General features: G+C 56.6%; 9 protein-coding genes across 9 annotated transcripts; 2 read left to right on the plus strand and 7 right to left on the minus strand.

Moving 5' to 3' along the window:
* Positions 1-486: 486 nt before the first annotated feature.
* KVR01_002607 (uncharacterized protein) lies at positions 487-1,274 on the minus strand (the record flags this gene model as incomplete). Its single annotated transcript, XM_044783686.1, has 2 exons — positions 487-672; positions 729-1,274. The coding sequence occupies 2 exons, from the start codon at positions 1,272-1,274 to the stop codon at positions 487-489; spliced, it is 732 nt and encodes a 243-aa protein (XP_044647622.1).
* An 815-nt stretch (positions 1,275-2,089) lies between these two features.
* Positions 2,090-4,705, minus strand: KVR01_002954 (uncharacterized protein). The gene is made up of 4 exons (XM_044791930.1): positions 4,615-4,705; positions 3,675-4,538; positions 3,587-3,628; positions 2,090-3,537 (listed from the first exon to the last, which is right to left on the minus strand). The coding sequence occupies exons 1-4, from the start codon at positions 4,666-4,668 to the stop codon at positions 2,305-2,307; spliced, it is 2,193 nt and encodes a 730-aa protein (XP_044647969.1). The 5' UTR covers positions 4,669-4,705; the 3' UTR covers positions 2,090-2,304.
* A 1,060-nt stretch (positions 4,706-5,765) lies between these two features.
* On the minus strand, positions 5,766-6,625 carry KVR01_002663 (uncharacterized protein; the record flags this gene model as incomplete). Its single annotated transcript, XM_044794459.1, has 2 exons — positions 5,766-6,449; positions 6,536-6,625. The coding sequence occupies 2 exons, from the start codon at positions 6,623-6,625 to the stop codon at positions 5,766-5,768; spliced, it is 774 nt and encodes a 257-aa protein (XP_044647678.1).
* A 619-nt stretch (positions 6,626-7,244) lies between these two features.
* Positions 7,245-9,283, minus strand: KVR01_002131 (uncharacterized protein). The gene is made up of 3 exons (XM_044791179.1): positions 9,012-9,283; positions 7,976-8,952; positions 7,245-7,918 (listed from the first exon to the last, which is right to left on the minus strand). Exons 1-3 carry the CDS (start codon positions 9,277-9,279, stop codon positions 7,490-7,492), a joined length of 1,674 nt encoding a protein of 557 aa, XP_044647146.1. The 5' UTR covers positions 9,280-9,283; the 3' UTR covers positions 7,245-7,489.
* Positions 9,284-9,328: 45 nt separating this feature from the next.
* On the plus strand, positions 9,329-11,297 carry KVR01_002014 (uncharacterized protein). Its single transcript, XM_044792065.1, has 3 exons — positions 9,329-9,602; positions 9,653-10,084; positions 10,138-11,297. The coding sequence occupies exons 1-3, from the start codon at positions 9,453-9,455 to the stop codon at positions 10,444-10,446; spliced, it is 891 nt and encodes a 296-aa protein (XP_044647029.1). The 5' UTR covers positions 9,329-9,452; the 3' UTR covers positions 10,447-11,297.
* On the minus strand, positions 11,273-12,685 carry KVR01_003497 (uncharacterized protein; the record flags this gene model as incomplete). Its single annotated transcript, XM_044785394.1, has 2 exons — positions 11,330-12,685; positions 11,273-11,304 (listed from the first exon to the last, which is right to left on the minus strand). Exons 1-2 carry the CDS (start codon positions 12,354-12,356, stop codon positions 11,273-11,275), a joined length of 1,059 nt encoding a protein of 352 aa, XP_044648512.1. The 5' UTR covers positions 12,357-12,685.
* A 989-nt stretch (positions 12,686-13,674) lies between these two features.
* On the minus strand, positions 13,675-14,838 carry KVR01_002430 (uncharacterized protein; the record flags this gene model as incomplete). The annotated part of the gene is made up of 2 exons (XM_044787910.1): positions 13,675-14,439; positions 14,780-14,838. The coding sequence occupies 2 exons, from the start codon at positions 14,836-14,838 to the stop codon at positions 13,692-13,694; spliced, it is 807 nt and encodes a 268-aa protein (XP_044647445.1). The 3' UTR covers positions 13,675-13,691.
* A 680-nt stretch (positions 14,839-15,518) lies between these two features.
* On the plus strand, positions 15,519-16,138 carry KVR01_003087 (uncharacterized protein; the record flags this gene model as incomplete). Its single annotated transcript, XM_044790881.1, has 2 exons — positions 15,519-15,569; positions 15,635-16,138. 2 exons carry the CDS (start codon positions 15,519-15,521, stop codon positions 16,136-16,138), a joined length of 555 nt encoding a protein of 184 aa, XP_044648102.1.
* A 304-nt stretch (positions 16,139-16,442) lies between these two features.
* Positions 16,443-18,253, minus strand: KVR01_003202 (uncharacterized protein; the record flags this gene model as incomplete). The annotated part of the gene is made up of 3 exons (XM_044783927.1): positions 16,443-16,490; positions 16,549-18,005; positions 18,112-18,253. 3 exons carry the CDS (start codon positions 18,251-18,253, stop codon positions 16,443-16,445), a joined length of 1,647 nt encoding a protein of 548 aa, XP_044648217.1.
* Positions 18,254-18,289: the final 36 nt, after the last annotated feature.

Below are 18,289 nucleotides of genomic sequence, written 5' to 3' on the forward strand. Positions count from 1 at the left end.
GGTGGGCTGTGAGGAAGTATGACCTGTGTGAGACCTGAGATCGAGTAGCACCTGGGGCGATGCTATGGAAGGAAGACTGGGTAAAGTTTGCCCTGGCATTAAAATTAAAGAGTGGTCTGGCTGGTCTGTAGAGTTTGTGGGTAGAAGCTAAGTGAACTGAGGGTATTTTTCTTGTATTGGAAAGATACGGGCCGTCGAGATGTGAGCAAAGCTCTGGGTCCTCGATTTGCACTCTGGCCTTTTGTGACCGACCGGCAAGCACCTGCACATGAACAGCGCGTGGGTCCATTTCCGTCTGCAGCAGATTTACAGACGCACATTGTTGGCTCTAAAGGCGGGAATGACGGCGGATACTTGCAGCTAGAGCCCGTCCACATGCCACGCTCCCTGTGAGACTCTGGCGTGCTTATTGTTATCCGCCCGCCCGGGCTTCAAGGCGGCTTAGCTCCAGGATGCCCGTCGACAAGAAGACCTCCCGTACTCCTGCTAATCCGTCTCATCACACTGGTCCTCTATGCTCTGCTGAAGAGCCTGGTCCGCCAGCCTCAGCGTGGTGGCCCAGAGCGAGGCTCTGTCGAGCGCCACCGGCAGGCCGCCGTCCCGGTACAGCCACTCAGGAGGGACATTGCCACCGGCGACCCTGGTGAGGTATCGGTCGCGTGCCAGCATTTGCTTTTGGGGGTCAGCGAAGCTCGTTCAAGGAGGGCTGAGTGGGCGTTTGCGCTTACATGGATGAACATTGTCACGAGGAAGTCGGCCACGACCCACGTCTCCGGGATGGGCTCGCCATGATATCGCAGGGTGCCACCTGGTCCCGCTTCCAGGCCTATCTTGGCGGCGCACAGGAATTGGACCTTCTTGTCCCGCGGCATGCCCCCAGATCCCGCCGCCGCCTCCAGGTGCGGGAGGATGTGATTGAACAGAAGCCCGTAGATGCGTTCGTTGGGGTCCAGGCCGCAGCATACCAGTGATTTGTGAACAGATGCCTTCTCGACCGTGGCGTTCTCACGAGGCATTCCAGTCTCGATGCACTCCATAATCAGGCGCCCTGCCGTCTGGGTATCAAGCCCACGGTGCGAGAGCAGCACGTCGAAGCAGCCCCGGACGACAAGCGGCAGCCCCGTCTCCTCGCGGGCGGGACCGTCGGTCGCCGCTGGCAATCCCCTCCATTCACGAAGGATCACCGCCTTTGAGTATGTCAGCCTGGCCCGCATGGCAGCGTGCTGTATTATTTTTGGACCTACCGCCTCGCGTGGGTTGGACTCGGTGGTCATATTGGCTATCATTCACGGGGTTAAGGGCCAAAGCTTCCAGAAAGTAATGCGTGGAACGCCGGAGCACAGCTGTTCGAGCGATGAGAATGATCAATTAATACAGTCTACTGCGCAATATTTCGGGTGCCCGATCGTGTAGACCGTCATGAGACTCCTGTCTCTGATGCCTTTGTGCACGACAGATGAGCCCGTCGCAGGACGGTCCTCGTCAGGGATGCATGCTCCGGCCTGGCCGAGGCGGACGCTGGGACATGGAGCAGGTTGTGGGAGGTCGAGTGAGTCGTTTGCGCCATGCCAACCTTGGAAGCTGGAACCTGCACAACCGTGTTCGTTGAGAACAAACAGCGGTAGTACAGTCTGGCCACAACTCGAAATTCACCAGCAGTCTATACCATAAGCCAAATCTATCCCAGCAATCCCAATGCACGGTTTAACGCAATAAACAAAATGCCAGAATGGAATTCTTGCGAGGAAGCTCGAGGTACCGGACATTAGTGTAGCAAGTAAAGACGGCGAGCGATGGTGGCAGAATAGCAACCCCAAGAAGATGGAAGTGAGACGAATCGAGTCATCACATGGGCACCGAATCAGTCCTGGAGATCACGAATACTGACAGATTTGAGCTCCGCAATACATATTGACAGGCCTTGACAGGACTCGGGCGACACCGCAGGGCTGTTTATATCGGTCAGCAGAAGCAACAAATCTATGGGCCCCGGCTTTGCCACTCATTCCCCAGCGACGACAACCCGCACGAGCCAGCAGAACTTGCCTATCAGAGTTGATCATCGTGGTGCAAATCGAGTCTATTAATTCCCGACCTAGCTAGAACTGAACCCAACCTGCCTGGGGAAATCGATAGCTTGTTGTTTTCCGACTTCCTTTAGGGCCAATTGTCCTTTCACCAGCTGTTTCGTGCTGATGATCGCTCACCTGGACGAGCTGCAGAGGTTGACTTGTTTGCTGACACAGCTTGTGGAGGCCACTCCATGGCAATGCCGCTGTCGCGACATGGATGTCTGTGCCCGACTCACACACTCCCATTCCCACCTCCCGCGCCTCTTGGGGAGCTGGCGTCCTCAACCCGGGCAAGCGATGTCTCCTCGGGCACCCGACCAAGCGCAAGTGATGGTGCAAGTATGTAGCATAGGACGCGGTGCAGCTTCCTAACATCCCAGCGCGCTCGATGGTGGCGTCTATGCAGCGGGCAGTCCGGAAAGCACAGGTAGTATAGGGTCTCGAGGTCCATCGGGCCTCGGTAGCCGCAGAGCCTCAGGAGGTCCTCCCCGCGGAGGTACTCTTCAGGCACGCTGGCCTCTCCGCAGAGCGCCCTGAGGGCCCGCCAGTCCCACCCGCTCTCAGACCATTCGATGAGGACGGAGCCGCGGCCGAGGCCGATCTCGCGCAGCCTCGAGGCGACTGCTGCCGGCGTCTGACCGTGGGTGGGAATACGAGCGTGGGCCGAGTTGGCGCCCTCCCTGCTGTAGATCCCGATGGCGTAGCCGAGGAGCTGCTGCCCTATACCCCGGCATAAGTCGGCGACATCCACGCCGTAGTCGACTGTCGTGGTATATAGGTGCTCGCCACAGGCCCTCAGAATAGACAGCTCGAGGGGCTTGGGGGTATGGTTCACAACGACTGTTTCGGTATCGATGAGGAAGATGTTGGGCATAAGGTGCTTGTCCGCCACGGCGTCTGCGATCCTGGACCACCTCTCGTCGTTGGACCAAGGGGGTGTTGGCATCTGCTGCAACGCGGCGAAGAAGGATTTCATATCGTCCGGGGAGACAATGTCCCAGATTCGCCTGCGTCGGGTGCTGGCACGTGCGTCATGCGTGCTGAGGCGTGCCTTCTTCGCCCCGACCCTGCTCGCCGACCTGAGGGCCGCGTGGGCCTGGCACTCGACGCCGTTGAAGACGGGCTCGCGGCACGAGTCAGCAGGACAGAGGCGGGTCCCGTCTGCATTGTACTTGCCCCGCATGACCCACGCGTGGATTGACGACTGCAGCCTCCGGCACTCAGGGCAGATGAGGGCCCACGATACCTTGCCACTCGACTCCCTTGCCTCCAGCGCAGCCGTGTCGAGGCTGATGGCAGCACCAGACCGGCACGGGATAAACCCGTGTCTCCACCCCACGCCCTGGCAGGGTCCCGCCTGAATCTTCCTGGGGCGTATGTTGTGGTCCACGAGGGTGCGCGCATTCCGCCTTCCCCGTTGCGCCGCGCATTCCTCGCGGATGCGGTCGATCTTCCCCCCAAGGTCCTTTGATGCGTGTCAGGAGCAGTGCGGGACCAAGTGCGAGGGGGCTCACCATTGTGCCTGTTTCTGCGACCAATTGGTCTACATCCTCCTGCTGCAGATAGTTAGCGAGGAACCCCCAGTGTGACAGTAAAACATACTCCCGAGCCAGCCTCGATGTTGTCGTCGGCATCATCCGCATCGTCGTCCAAATGGGCCGCCGCCGGTGCGAGCAGCCGCCTCAGGTCTCGTACAAGGTCGAAGAGGGTGTTTGACGGCCCTAGCGCATACCTCAGATTTGTCGAAAAGGGCACCGACCAGCTGGCATCGCAGACCTCCTGTGGGATCCTACCACCGGGGTCGTCACCAATATATCCACCTCCATAGCCACAAGCGCCGTAAGAACCAGGGCCATCTCGGCACCAAACTATGTATGGCTTCGCCATATCTGGTACATCGGTATCCCCAAGCCAGACGGGGTCATAGGTACTACCACACACATGTGTAGCAAAGACGGACGGGTGAAAGGTAAATTCGCACTCGTCACATATCCTCAAGGAGCGGGGGTCATGCCCGGTGGGCACAGATCCCCCACCAAGGACACTGCGCCGGTTCCCGTCACAAACTGAGAGGTGCTGCTTCATCTTGTCGACAGTGAGACCGGGAAACCCGCAGAGTGGGCAGTGTAGGGTACCGTCCCACGCCGGCTTCCACGCCGCCCTGACGACCTGGCCCCTGCAGGCCGCCCCGTGCCTCTGAAGCTGCGCGCGGCCAGCAGCGCCGCCGGGGACGGGCATCCAGCACTCGTCGCACCTTGCGAAGCAGATGCCGACCGGCTCGTCACAGCGGTGTTGGTATATCCCCCAGAGCTGGCGGCATCCGTCCTTGCCACAGCGCCGCAGGCCCTCATAGGTGAAGAAGCTCGGCTCGTATTCCTTGTCCTTGCTGATGAACTTGAGATTCCCGCGGAAGCCAAACGGGACCTCGTGGACGAGGTTGTCCTCGCGAGCGTCAGTGCCGGTGTCCTATGCCACCACAGGTCAGCACTTTCTCCTGGCTCAGCTGTGCTGTAGGAACAAGTAGGGGCAGACACGTACAGACCTGTTCAGAAATGCTGCCAGCTTCAAGTGGCGTAGGGTCCTGCGTTCTGGCCATGTTTCCTGGCTTGGTGGGTTTGTTGGGTTGTTTGGTGGGGTATGAAGGGCGGGATGCACGCCGGCGGGATTGGACTCGTGTGACTTTGCTTGGCCTGTAGTGCTGTTACTTGCGTGCACGTTCCTCCACGACCACACCTCCGTGATCATTGGATCCCCCGTACGAGGTTGAAAAACCTTTCATTGTCCTTCTTTAAATTGCGTTCGGGTTTAACTGTGTTATACTAACATTACTCCTACTACCATGTAAGGTAAGCAGGGCTTAGCCCGGGGCATATCGCTTCTAGATACTTTTTATCAGTATTGCTCTTTAGTCACTCAATTTAATTTTTAAGGATATTAGGTTGGAACTCCTAGGATGAGAAATAAGAATACCTCACATCTTCTATTGACTGATTTGAATGCCGCAAGGTACGTCAGAAAGACTGGGTGTGGCCAGAGGCTTTGCCACTTAAGCAACCATGGAGTCTCGGGGGCTCTCTATTAGACCGCTATGAAGGAAAATCTTGTTCTCTCTGAAATCAAGCCAAGTACCATAGTGGAAGCATTTTAGTGAATATGGCTAGCAACAGATCCAGCTTTGACAAAGTAGTACATTGAGTTTTCAACCCTTGCTGGGAAGTTTATAGAATTCATCAAGAGGCTAAGCCAAGACTCTGAATGTACGTTATGCTACCTTCGACTCGATAGCCAAGTGCAATAATGCCGTGGAAAGTAACAACAAAAGGATAGCAGAGCCAAAGATCGTTTAGGATCGTTGTCATCATACCAGACTTGGATGATAGTTAGCTGAATAATGTAGTAGCTCGACGAGGATTTCAGCCTGTTTATATTGCTAGCGGACACCTAGCAGCGAGTACCAACGGAGACCTGTACCATTGATCGAGAAAGAATATGAATTGCAGGATGGCTTTGACTTTCCACAGGGGCCAACGGCCAGCTTGCAGGACACGGAACCGCGCAAATGGGCCTAGGTATGGACGTTGTATGCTAGGAAGCCTCCCGTCCTGGAGTTATGATGAGTCGAGAGATTTCGCTTAAGAAGAATACGGTACATGATGCGGCTGATGTAGACATATGATAAAAAAACACAGCCTATCATCTCACTGCGACCAACCCCCCCCCGAATCCCATCTCCATATCTTCGCCTCCGTCATACTCAAAATCCCACCGGTCCAGCTCCGTGGATTGCGAGACAAGGGCGCCGAGATGATGAGCACCGTGCCTTTCGCACTGCTCTTTTGTCCCTGGCTCCGAGGAGGCAGCGGCGAACGGGTTTGGGACCTGGGGGAACGCGTGCGGGCCGAAGAGCGTGTTGCAGATGTTTCTCATGCAGACGGCCCACTGCCTCCGGGAAACCTCGGGGTCGCTGCTCATGATGACCGTGCGGGCGATGAAGTGAAGCTGCCCGCTCGCATCGCGGACGGGCATGTTGTTCCAGTACCCGGGGTCTGACACGTCGGGGTTGTTGTGCTTAAACCAGTGGGTCTGGTCCTCGAGCCTGAACTCGAGCCTGGAGTTCCGGAGCCTCTTGAGCGACATGATGGTGCCGAAGCGGGTGTATCTCCACTCTTGTAGGAGGGACTGGATCCGGGGCAGCGACAGGGACGACTCGTGTACCGACAGCGTGTGCTTGCGGCCATCCACGCCGACCATGTACGTCTGGCCAGCGCGGGCGGCATCGCAAGCCCAGCCCCTGAGCGCGAGGTGGCCGTTCTCGTCCTCGGCGTATGTTCCTGGGTGGCAGGGCATGTAGCTGAAGCCCCGCTGGCAGATGTCGCACTGTCGCGACCGACGTCAGTAGGAGATCGACAAGACCACGACGATCCGCGTTCGCCCTCTTTTGGCACCATCTCTGGCCCGCTTACAGAAAGTTGCAGGAGCGACCTGTTAGGTACTGGCTGCTTTGCACCCCGGCCACGGGCGTGTATGCCGTACGTATCTTTTGTCGTGGTCATGGTGGCGCAATGAGAAAGATGTCGTTGGTTATCGGTAGGGGCGAGGAGTAACCGATTTTAGGTCCATGTATGATGAGTCTGAGTGCCGGGACATGTGATTTAAAATCGGAAAGCGCCTCCCTTGGCAGTTGCCTAGATGTTGCGGGCCTGATGCTCAGAAGTGGCCCATCTGCCAGGCATGGGTTGAGCGCTCAGGCTTTGCGAGGCCGGACGGCCAAGGCTTTCAGCAACACCAGCCTTCCACCCTGTCGAGAGCCCATAATCCATGGATTAATCCGGACTATTTGATGTCTGAAATATATGGTTAATGTGTACCTATGGAGTTTTCGATCTACTGCGCGACACCTGAGTCTCCTAGCCCAGCCCCTTCGCTACGACTATAGGACGTCAGCTATGTCTTCGTGGTGAAAGGTGGTTTTAAGGTAAAGGTCAGCCTAGACTTGAACTTTTCAACAGGCCTTTATACCATACCATGCACTGGTATATGCTCAAGGGGGTCACAATGAATATCCAACCCTATTCGGCTATCTCTTTGATACTGTAGAATAAGGCTACTATTAACTTTTGAGCTATTGTTAGTTGATTTTAGAGTGATGACGTTCAAATGGGCAAATCAAGGTCATAGTGACCCTCTATGGGGCCCATCAGTATATGGTATGGTATTAGTAACTAATGTACGACATGGTGGGCCGAAATATGGCCTCGAGTTGCCTGATCTCGTTCATATTCCGTGTACATCCGCAGTGGTATACGGCGCCCTCATTTAGTGGTACATGCTCAAAGACTCTGAAAAAGAAACATAATACTGGCAACAGTACAAAAAGACGGGATTGGTCTGTCCTCTAGACTTGAGCTGTGGGTCTGTCACTTAGCCCCCTTGTTGCCCTCCCCAGATTCAGGAGGCTGCTGTAACACCCACTTTGCATAGAGGAGCTGCTTGCCCTTGTCCCCCTGCTTGTCGATGATACGTTGCAGGCTCGGTTTTACCCAGTCGTGTACGAAGGCCGATTTTGCTGGCGGATCCAGGCGACTCCTCTTGAGTGGATTATTCTGCGCAGGTTTAAGAGACCCTCCCGTTGCTGCTCTAGTAGGCGGGGCCGCCTCGTCCACCTCCATACTGTCGGTGGCAACCTCAGCGGTGCTCTCCCGGTGGACGGCAGGCACGGCCGCCTCGTCCACCTCCATATGGTCGGAGGCCACCTCAGCGGTACCCTCCCGGTGGGTCAAAGCCTCGCCGCTCAGGGTTTCTTCAGAACGCCGTGCCGTGGCAGACTCGATCTCCACCCTGCGGCCCTATTCATTATCAGCGGTCCCATTCCTGTTACCTCTTCACGCCACAGGGAGACTTACATTCAGATAGACCGCTAGCATATCGTGCACGGGGATCCGCCCTATTATTTCGAAGCGCATGTTTTGAAAATCGATCGAATGCCTGCAGGTAACTGACGGGTCCCCAATGTCTGTCGGGAATGCCGAAATGCCCGAGTAATAATCCGGAACCCCGACCGGAGTGAAGTCAAACAGGTTCTTGAAGCGCGCCGTCCATGATGCCCCGATCTTTTCATTCGTGACCCATATGAAGCACGAGCCGTACTTGGCGTCCTTATCGAGCCTCTTGAATAGCTCCATGGGGGTTGGTGCCTTTGACAATGCCTCGCAGAGCTCCGACTTGACCGTCTCAAACGCCTCGCTCTTGGGCTCGAATCCATACCGCAACAGCGTGAGGTGGGCAGCTGCAATTTCGTAGTAGAACGGGTCACCAGCTATGCCACAGTTGACTGCCTGGAGATACAGCTTGCTGTGGCTGAGGAGAGTCTCTTTTGACGGCGGTGCCTTCTGCCCGTACGGCCCACCAAACAAAAGATCGAGGGGCTCGTCCTGTGTACTGTCTGGCATGATCCCGTCGGCCCCCGTGGTGGGAGCAAGTCTTGCTCCTGTTGCCGCTGGCGCTTTCTCGCGTGCGACCGGGCTGGGGCTGGGGGCCAGCTGCATGCTTCCCGCAGGCCGCCTTGTCGACTCCTTCGTCACCGGGGCCGAGTTCCCCTGGCCTTGACTGTTTGTCCTGCTGTCTCCTTCAGGCAGTCCCTCACGATTCCTGCTCGGCCGTATTCTCCTGGTGGGCTCATCGGATAGGTCGTCATCCGCAACAGGCACAGCCTGACCACCTCGGGCCTCGGCCTCTTGGGGCGAGGTCGTAGTGCTGCCACCTTCAAGGCCCGGGATAACGGTGGTTGAGGTGCCACCCATATCTGAGTCTTTGATAACTTGGGCGGCGGTGGCTTCTAGCTGCGGCAGTGGTCTGACAGGGGCACCGCCTTTGGACTCTGCTTTGGCAGTCGTGTCAGCAATGTAACTTGTCCCTATACTTTCGAAGCTTCTCGCCTACCGCCAACATGTCCGTAATCTTCAGAGACATCGTCTTCCATCTCTTCATCAGAATCTGGTATCACCCGGGATGGTGGTGACATCAGAGGGATAAGGCGGGCGGGTGCTGCGGACGTTGAGGGCCGACGAGGCCCAGAAGTGCCCGGGGCGCTTAAGGAATGGTCCAGAGTCATTGACAAGATTTTGATGAACAGCTGCGAGCTACTGGAAGAGAACCTGCGGAATGGACTGTATCTTTTGTTCCTGGTGAAATGGTCCTGTGTTGGCATCTTTGCTATGAAATGATGGATGTAAACAAACAGCGGGAGCATCAGTCAGCCTGCCGGGTCCCTACATAACCCTAGCCGGTCTGCAGGGGTACTTACAAGCATGTATACATGCCATACCTCCCCTCGCCCTCTACCACACAACATTACGGGGACCAGACCGCTGTGCTGCCTCGATGATGGAAGCCCAGGCCGAGGACACCCCGACGTTGGACGGCCTAGTCGCCAAGTTGAAACAGAAAGGCGTGAGTCCGGAGGAGCTGGCCGAGTTCTCCAATGCGCTGAAGCGGTACCCCGGGGTTCTCCTGCATCGGCCGATTGCCCAGGTGCGTTTGTCGGGAGACGAGGATGCCGGACCCTGCTGACGCCTCCGAAGCAACCCCCTGCCAGAGGATTCACACCGAGACCAAGCCGCTTTGCCGGCTACGTCCGAAAGCTCATGACCCCAGGCTACGTGGCACTGATGCCAGGGGCCGAGCGGGAGGAATGGCTTGAGCTGGCGAAGGCGACCGGGATGCGCAAGGCATCAGATGAGCTGGCCATCCCCATGGCTGCCATCCACCTGACGGTGGTGAACCAGAACCTGCAGCCGATCGACGCGAGATACCAGGAGGCATTTAACACAACCATCCCGGCGTACATTCTCGCGATGCACGAAAAGGTAGGCTCGATCTCGCACGCGGCCTACGACGTCCTGGTACAGGAGGTCTTCTCCGGGAAGACGTGGACGCCACACTCTTGGCCACGGCACTCCATCTTGAAGGTGACACCGGCGAGCTTCGAGCTGCAGTTCACCACGGAAATCCAGGTATGTGCGTCTTCTGCAGATTTCAGCAGCACGGTCGGCTTATACGGAGACAGGAACTTGTCAGGCATGGCGTCACCGAGAGTACCAACCCCCCACGTGGAAGCACACGTGCGGTCAGATCGGATATGGAACTCACCGAATGCGCTGAGGAGGACCTCATCGTTACGAGAGTTACGAGACCAACGGGCGGGACAAAGCTATCAATTACAGAGAAGGGTAAAGGTCAGATCCGAAAGTGGGCCAGCCAGGCAATCCCTTACGGAAAGATTGCACGACGCTTTACGATCAAAGGTGAAGATGCTCACGTAACCAGGCCATTTATTGTGAGAGTTATAAAAGAAGGGAGTGCAGGGCAGAGGTAGAGCAGAGAATCGATCAGCGCTTCTCAATTTCCATCCCTCTCGGCGTTGTATCGCTTGACAAGCTCGTCCATTCCGGCTTGCCCTACGGCATCAACGTAACGACGAAACATGTCTTCGTCCTCATCGAGGCGCCCCAAGAGGGACGTGATACAGCAAAGGGAATCGTCGCGGCTGACGTCCGGCAGATGTGGCACCGCAGCCTGCGCCACCACGGGCACCAACACCACCTCATCACCGTGTATTTCGACGGTCAAACCGAGATCGAATTCCGGGCAAGCTCTTGATATGGCGTGTCGGGCTGCATTGAGATTGTCGCCAAAGGTTTTGCCGCAGCCCCGGACGCACGGGACGCATACCAAATCCTTGCCGTTGAAGAGGATGCATGCGGCAGAGTTGGCGTGCCTTCTTGCACTGGCTGGCGCTTTAAATATAGACCCGCACCCCCTTGGACAGGGAACAGATCTTCTTATATCCAATAACCTGCAGTAATACCGAGCGTGGGTTGATATGCGTAGCTCAGTACTAAGAGAAACGCCGCAGCCGAGCGGGCATTCATATTCGAGACGACCTGGGCATATGCGGGCGTGCCTTCGAGCGGCGAGTGCTGTAGAGAACATCCTGTCGCAGCCTGGATCAGCCTCGCATGGGAATGTGTAACTTTTCTGAGCATATTTTGCCTGAATTCTTGCTGAAATCCTATCCTTGTTCATGGCGTAGTACTGTCGTGCATAGGCATTTCGTATTGCCTGTCTCATTCCTTCTGGCCAAGGGATGGGGACAACGTCCAGTAGCGGGCAGTGCTGCATGGTGCCCCACCAAGGACAGTTTAGTCGCAAGCGATGTAGTTCCTGGACGTGGCTTGTCTTCACAAGTCCATGGTAACCGCCGAGCCTGAGCGCAAATACTGCCTCGGCAAGACGGCCCAGCACGAACATGAAGAGGCCGCGGGTGTAGCTGTTGAATGCCTCATCCGGGAACGCCAGCGGGTTCCCCCACACCGGAAAATCCCGAACTCGTTCCTCGGTCGTCGGGTCCTTTTGGCACATCAGCTTGTCGAAGAAGACTTGGGGTTCTTCGGTACCGTCATATTGTCTCCTCCTGTCTTGTTGTCTCGTCCGAACGCCTCCTTTGCTGTTTAGTGCAGAACCGACATACAGGTGGTCGTGTTGTTTTGGGGATACTTTCCCAATCAACATTGCGACGTAGACGCCCCGGGCGATAGGCAGGGTGTCGTTGGAAAGGTACTTGGTGACGTCCGGAAGCTCTTCCTGATCGGGCTGGAAGAACTGGCGCCATTCACGGTGGATGTATTTGTACAACTCGCGCGCCCACTGTCGGTCGGTCAATTCCTCGAGGATGGGGAGCGCGGAGGACGCGATAGTACCCCCGATCGACTTCTGGATTTCGAGATGGTGCATGACACACTCGGCCAGGACCCTCTCGCACGGGTCGAGCTTGTCGATCTCCACGTCTTCGGATTCGCAGCAGCCCGCGACCGCCCTAGCGACTTCACCCCGGAGGCTATGGGCCGTGGATAGGTCCCATTCGGGGAGCTCATTGAAGCCGTGGTCGTACAGCAGCTTCACCACAGGGTCGTTCCTGTCCATTTGCTTGTCCTTGATCAATTCATCCAGCTTCATCTTGAACAAGGGGCCCTTCATGTACTTGTTGCCGCTCTGTACCCTGGGATGCGCCTCTGCCTCGCGTTGCAGCTCATCGTCGACGTCATAAGAGTCGCCTTCGTAATAACCGTCTTCGTGTCCAAATCCGATCAGGTTGGTCGCTATTCCCTCCAGGAAGTCGTCGTCGATGCCTTCGCTCTCGGAAGTTGATAAGACCTCTTGGTACGATTCATCACTTCCGCCACCCTCATTTGTCTCCTGACGAGAAATCCGGTGCGGATCTTCCATGTCCGGCTTGGTACGAGTTGGTGTTGTGCTTGATGAGACACCAGGGTGGGAGGTTCGTGGTCTGGCGATACTGGTGACAGGATCTGAGAGGCACAACAACGCAAGTCTATCAGGTAGTTTCCCCAGGCGTATGGTGCTTCTAAGCGTGCCTGGTGCGCTGTCTTTGATGAGTCTGTTTCCGTTTGCGCCTGGGATGACGGAACTGTTTCCTCGGCGCACGTGATGGAGATGCTTTTCCTTGTGCTTGAGATTTTGGATGTGCTGTCATAGAAGTCGTGACTGGATAGAAGATTTCGTTTGCTCTGTGATGGTGGTGCTGATGATTTTCTGTTTGCATATGTAATGGTAAAAGTGTGGCCTGTTAGGTAGGCCTTCTTGAAGCTTTGACTTTGTATTATTACTTTATAGGCTGTCTCGGAAAAACGAAGCAGAGCCCCCCCCCTATCTTATGACCCCTGCAAAAATTCACACACTTACTTCACACATATACTTCTATTCTTCTTATTTTTAAAAAGAATTTAAAAAAATATTATTTTATTAAAGATTATATAAATTAAAAATATAAAAAAATTATAATTAATTTTTTAAATGTAATTTAAAGGGTAGATTTAAAGAGTAGATTTAGAGGGTAGGCTTAGTTAGAGGGTGTGAAGCGACTGTGTGAATTTTTGTAGGGGTTATAAGACAGGGGGGGGGCTCTGCTTCGTTTTTCCGAGACAGGGTACCTAAGTATCTTGGCACACGGGCCACTATCACTCAGCCCGTGGGAAAAGGCCCGTGCATAGAATGCGTTGTCCATGGAGGTTGACAGCATTCAGAATTATCGATAAAGGCTTACAGACACGAGAATGAAAGTAGGTACCATAGTCCAGCTCATCTTTGGTGGTTGAGGCCTCTAAACCTTACGTGTGTGACATGCGAGCAAGCCCCTCTACTTATAAGAGACGAGGTACCTCTCATCCCAAAGACCTGTCTTCCCTCGGACTCAAATCCAACGGCTGCTTGTGCAGAGGACCACTCGGCCAAGAGACCAGGATTTCATTTCACAGACTCGAATCCCAATCCGTTCATAAGTACCTCCAGTACTGTACCATCAAACCCTCTATGAGCCTATTTCTCCTCTACGACTTTGTTTCTCCACAAGTCTATTCAGTCATGAGAGGTCCTAGGTACTCGGGTGGTTGTTGACTTTGAAGTCTAGGTACCTCCATAAACGTATTGCGAGACACCCTTGTGAAGAGGGCAATTCGGAAAGCATGTGGTCACCATGACCCTACTTTGCGCCCACAAAAGCACAGTACAGCATCTGTCATTGTTGCATTGCTCTTTTGTGGCTCAACTCCAGTGCCGCAAGGCAAAGGCACCGGCGCCGAGCGCGAACCCCATGAAAGCCCCATAGCCACCCGTCAGCTCGATTCCCGGTGGGCTTTCGGAGGCGGCAAGCTGCTTCCCATCGTCAGCACCTCCCTCACACACGCCGCCACTCTCCTTGTCGGCATGGGCGTCTCCCCCGCCGGCTTCCGCTAGCACTGCCGCTGTGTCCACGTCCATGGCGCCGTCGTCGCGGTCCTGGTGCCTCTGGGCAAAGACGATCGGGGCCGCGCGCCAGTCTGTGTCACCCTCATCCTGGAGGCGCGACCTCTTGCTCGCCCGGCCTCCTCCCTCGACGGGTGCGGAGGCTGCGCGCCGCTTTCTTGTCGTGGCAGGCTGGTCAGACGGTCCTGGCCCCTTTGCCGGTGCGCCTTTGGCAGACGGCTGCGCGGCGACTGGCAACTTGGGTTCTGTAGTGTCCTCCTTGCTGGTCGTGGTCGCTGTGTGCGGCTCAGCCCGGGCCTTGCGTTTCTGTTCGGTACTGCTGCTGTTGGGTGTATGGTGAATGCCGTCCTTGGTGGTCTTCCCTGCCGTTTTTTTCTGGGCCTGGCGTTGTTTTGAAGGGCCTATTGGGACTGCAGTGCCAGTTTTCCGGCTCGGAGCTTTTGCTCGAAGGGCAGTATTGTTTGGCACCTTTGGCTGCTGGCTCGTAGCATCTGGCTGCGTTGCTTGTGGCTTGATGGCTGGGCTGTAGTTGTCATCTTGTGCCGGTCTTTGAGGGCGTGTCGACTTGTGTGGGGCCTCTGCGCCTTGGTTCCGACTTTTGGCTTGTGTTTGGCTGCGTGCGGGCTTGACTGGGTTGGTCTTTGCGGCTGTGTCTCCTGCGGCTGGTGGTCGACCGTTCGCGGGCTTTGGTAGGCTAGGGGCTTTGCGGGTAGAGTTGGTAGCTGCGATAGCCTCCACATTAGAGGTGGCCGGGTCGTCGAGGTCATTTACGCGTCGACTGCGGTTTCTGGCTGCCACCAGAAGCGGGGCGGCGGCTTCCGCCTTCGTGTTCCGTGTTGTGTTAGCGATGTGTGGACAACTACTCGACCGATGGATATTTCACTTACTCGATCTGTTGCTCCAGGGACCGCCTTGGTCGTCTTCCCCCCTTTTCTTGTCGGCTCATTTTTCTTCCGCGTCCTTTCTGTTCCTGTCTTGGTCGTCTGTTTGGTTAGTACTTCTATACTTCTCGGCCTCCAGCTCTCCCCAAGTGGCACACAAAGGGTTCTCTCTGGCAGGGGTGTTGTAGGATTGTTCTCACTACAGGGGACTCGATAGGTGATGGTGTGCTGGGGCGCCTTCTTCTGGGTGCCATGTTGACGACCGAATCTGAGGATCGGTAGTGCTGGGCCAGAATAGCCGTGGTCGCAGGGACTGTGAGTTGACGCACGAATGCAGCGTGTCAAACTTATAGAGTCAGGGTCTCCTGCAAGCCTGGCATCATGGTCTGTGTTGCCTTGGATATCGTACATCAGCCGCCTTGCATATTCGAGTCCTCTCAAATCGAGGGGCCGAGGCCTCTACACCTTGGGCATTGTTTGCACCCATTTGATGGTCCTGCCTTGGGGCGGTTTGTGTTGTCATGGTTTGCCGTGGTGGCCTGTCTCCCAAGGCCTCGGATGCGCCATGAGCAAGTCTATTGGCTCACAAAGTGCGGCCTGTCAGGCATCAGTCTGATGAAGCTCTGGTAGGCACCGGCCTTCGCCAAGTTCAGGTGTCCTGTAGTCGTCTCGGTTGGGTCAGTTCTGAACATTCTACGACACATCCCACCAACCCACTCTTGACTGCAGACACGACATATCAACCATGGACGGAGCAGGAGCTGCCTCGGCCGCCCAGAACGGCAAGAAGGTCAAGGTATGGTTGAAACCTGCGTGAATACGGCAGGTGGTTGTGGGGCGCTAATTCCTGGGCCCGAATAGACTGCCGCGCAGAAGCGCCGGCGGACAGAGCAGCGACGGAGGCGGAGAGCAAAGCAGGCGGTAGCCAAGGAGTCACAGAGGGACATGCTGCGCGAGATCGACCCGTCCCAGGGACCCCCCGAGTGCTCATTCTGTTACTCCAAGACCCACAGCAGCAGCGGCTGCCCCGACAAGGCCGTCATCAAGGCCCGGCAGGACCGCAAGATCGAGCGGCGTCAGCAGATGAAGCGCCGGAAGGAGGAGGCGGAGGCCGCCGGAGTGCGGGAAGTCGCCATTGACGATCGCGTCAGGGTCGTCTTCGCTCCTCTGCTGGTGGGAGGGGAGCCCCTGACCTCTGTCGCGCTCATCAGCATGTATCACCAGCTCTGCGCCCGGGCATTCTCGCGTGAGCTCCCCGATCGGGAGAAGGACGGCTGGAACCTCAAGGTCAACATGGCGGTGCGGGTGGCGATGACGCACGGGCTGGCAAACATTGCTGAGCTCATGGGCCATCTCGTTCTCTGAGGGCGGGTGAGGCTCGACTGGCTTGGGTGGACCTAGTGCGCTGCACTCGTTGGGCTCGTACGTCGCATGGGAGAGTGAGCACGACAGGGCTCTGGGGTTGCATCAGAGATGGTTTTTTTGGGTGGACACGGGAAGCTTTGGGACGGGTTAGTCTACGCGGAGGTAATTCATTAGTTCGACGGCAGTGAGCACGTGGGTCCAGCCATGGGCATGACTTGATGGCACCTTTGTCCTAATGTTACGCTATCGTACATGCAACAGTCCGCACTCCTGTGGCTGGCCTTCCCGTCGCCAGTCCCATTGCTTAGGCTTTCCCTGCCTGTGACTTTGCGGCCGTGGACGTCGCGATTGCCTGGGATCGTGTCAGCATCTCTTGCGTTTGAGTAGGATCACACCGGGGCATTCCATACCGTTGAGGCAAACTCGAGGGTTCGCATGCTGCTGGCCAGTCGCTCTGCGGAGAGGTCGACCGTAGCGAGGAGGAAGACGTCGTGTCTGGCCGCCGTCTCGGAGTCGAGGCCGGCGGCCCCAGCAAAGATCTGCGTGAGCTTCGAACGCTTGGTGTCCGGCTTGTTCCCGTCGCGCATGGTCTGTATCACCGTTTTGAGATGCATCAGGTCGGTGTTGATGGACCTGGCCTCGTTGAACTGTTTGCCCTCTGCGCCGCTCTCCTTCGTGTTCTCATTTCCCGCAAGGTCCGCAAAGGTGAGCAGGCCCTCGCAAGGCTGCTCGGGGTTGCCGGTAGGGGTTCGGATCCTGACCATGAAGAAGGTGTGGCCGCGAGAGCTGGCCTCGTTCATCCGCGTCGTAGCCGTGACAGTGTTTCTCGCCGCCTTGCGGAACAGGGTGACGATATCTTCAGCCGACCCCACCTCGTGGTATTTTGCATCAGGCACGACCGCCCACTGCATCCCGTTTATTCTGAGCTCGTTGTTTTGTTTGGGGAGTGTCAGGTCGATGACCTTCCCCTGGTAGATGTAAATGGCGGCGGCCTCGACGGTGCTCCCCGCCGGGATGATCTCGAACATCTTCGTCGCGGCGAGTTGCACCAGGCCCTGGACTGGCGGGCTGGCCTTGCTGTCCCCCGTCAGGGTGTAGGACTTCCCTGTTCCCGTGGCCCCGTAGGCCATGATCACGGCCCTCGCGCCCTCCGTGGCTGTTGTCCGCACGAGCGCGAGAACCTCGTTGAAGATCTCTTGGTTGGTGCTCTGCGGCTGGAAGACGCGGTCGAACCGGAACGACTTGGGCTTGTTGTCTTTGGGGTTGTTGATCTTGAGCGTGCCTTGCCCCGGGCCCATCGCCCAGCCTCCCGCTACGGAGTCAGCTGCGTTTTCCCCCGAGGGCTGTATGCGCACGGTGGTGGTGATGGTCTTCCGGAGGGTCGCGTAGAGGTGCTGGTATAGCTGCCGCTCGCTTCGCTCCGCGATCATGGCGCGCTCCATCTGCTGTACCTCAGCCTGGAGGCTTTCGTTCTCGGTGCTGAGGGTGTGCACTTGTGAATCGAGTGAGTCGAGCTGGCCCCGGTCTGTCTTTTCCCTGGCGAGTTCGGCTTCAAGCTCGCGGATCCTGATGGAGGCTTCCGAGTGAACTAGTTGAAGGGACGCCTCCAGGACCTCCTTCTCCTCCCTCAGCGATGCGACAAGGCGGCCGTCGCTTCGGTATGCCTCGGGGAGTTTGAGGAGTGTGATTGGGGACACTACATTGTTTTCTTTAGTGGCCTCCTGCGGGATCTTATCTTGTGGGCCGGCCCGGTTCGCAGTAGCACTCGGAGGATCCATCTGCCTCTGTCCCTGGCCGCTGTTCTTGTGTGTTGTCGGCGGGGGTGTGTGTGGCAGATGTTGAGATGCGTCGTTGGTTGTTCCGAGGCCTGGGGTTGCCTCTCGGGGTTAGCAGGCTCCGTGCATCTGAGAATGTGATGTGCTGAAGTAGTATCAAGCGATTTGGACTCTCAGCAGGGCTGGATTATAACTTACGCTCCCGGTCCTTGGCTGCCGCGTCGTGACCGTCAGGCCTGTTTGTGGCGGCGGCCGTCATGGGGAGGTCGGCGCCATAGATGTATATGGCATTCAACCGGTATTTCCAGCCCTTGCTCATTGGCGGCGGTATCGCGGACATCTCGTGAGGTCTTGCTGCTGGGTGGAATAAACGCGA

The sequence above is a fragment of the Diaporthe batatas genome (genome assembly GCF_019321695.1).
Source record: "Diaporthe batatas strain CRI 302-4 chromosome Unknown Contig00003, whole genome shotgun sequence".
Taxonomy (NCBI): domain Eukaryota; kingdom Fungi; phylum Ascomycota; class Sordariomycetes; order Diaporthales; family Diaporthaceae; genus Diaporthe; species Diaporthe batatas.

Bases quoted from the DNA above. Each gene is read 5' to 3' on its own strand.
- KVR01_002014 (XM_044792065.1), top strand. From the start codon at position 9,453: ATGATGGAAGCCCAGGCCGAGGACACCCCGACGTTGGACGGCCTAGTC. The intron at 9,603-9,652 runs GTGCGTTTGTCG...ACGCCTCCGAAG, and splicing joins TGCATCGGCCGATTGCCCAG to CAACCCCCTGCCAGAGGATT. The intron at 10,085-10,137 runs GTATGTGCGTCT...ATACGGAGACAG, and splicing joins AGTTCACCACGGAAATCCAG to GAACTTGTCAGGCATGGCGT.
- KVR01_002131 (XM_044791179.1), bottom strand. From the start codon at position 9,279: ATGCCAACACAGGACCATTTCACCAGGAACAAAAGATACAGTCCATTC. The intron at 8,953-9,011 runs GTAGGCGAGAAG...CGACTGCCAAAG, and splicing joins AGATTACGGACATGTTGGCG to CAGAGTCCAAAGGCGGTGCC. The intron at 7,919-7,975 runs GTAAGTCTCCCT...GATAATGAATAG, and splicing joins TGCTAGCGGTCTATCTGAAT to GGCCGCAGGGTGGAGATCGA.
- KVR01_002954 (XM_044791930.1), bottom strand. From the start codon at position 4,668: ATGGCCAGAACGCAGGACCCTACGCCACTTGAAGCTGGCAGCATTTCT. The intron at 4,539-4,614 runs GTCTGTACGTGT...GTGGTGGCATAG, and splicing joins CTGGCAGCATTTCTGAACAG to GACACCGGCACTGACGCTCG. The intron at 3,538-3,586 runs GTGAGCCCCCTC...CACGCATCAAAG, and splicing joins TCGCAGAAACAGGCACAATG to GACCTTGGGGGGAAGATCGA.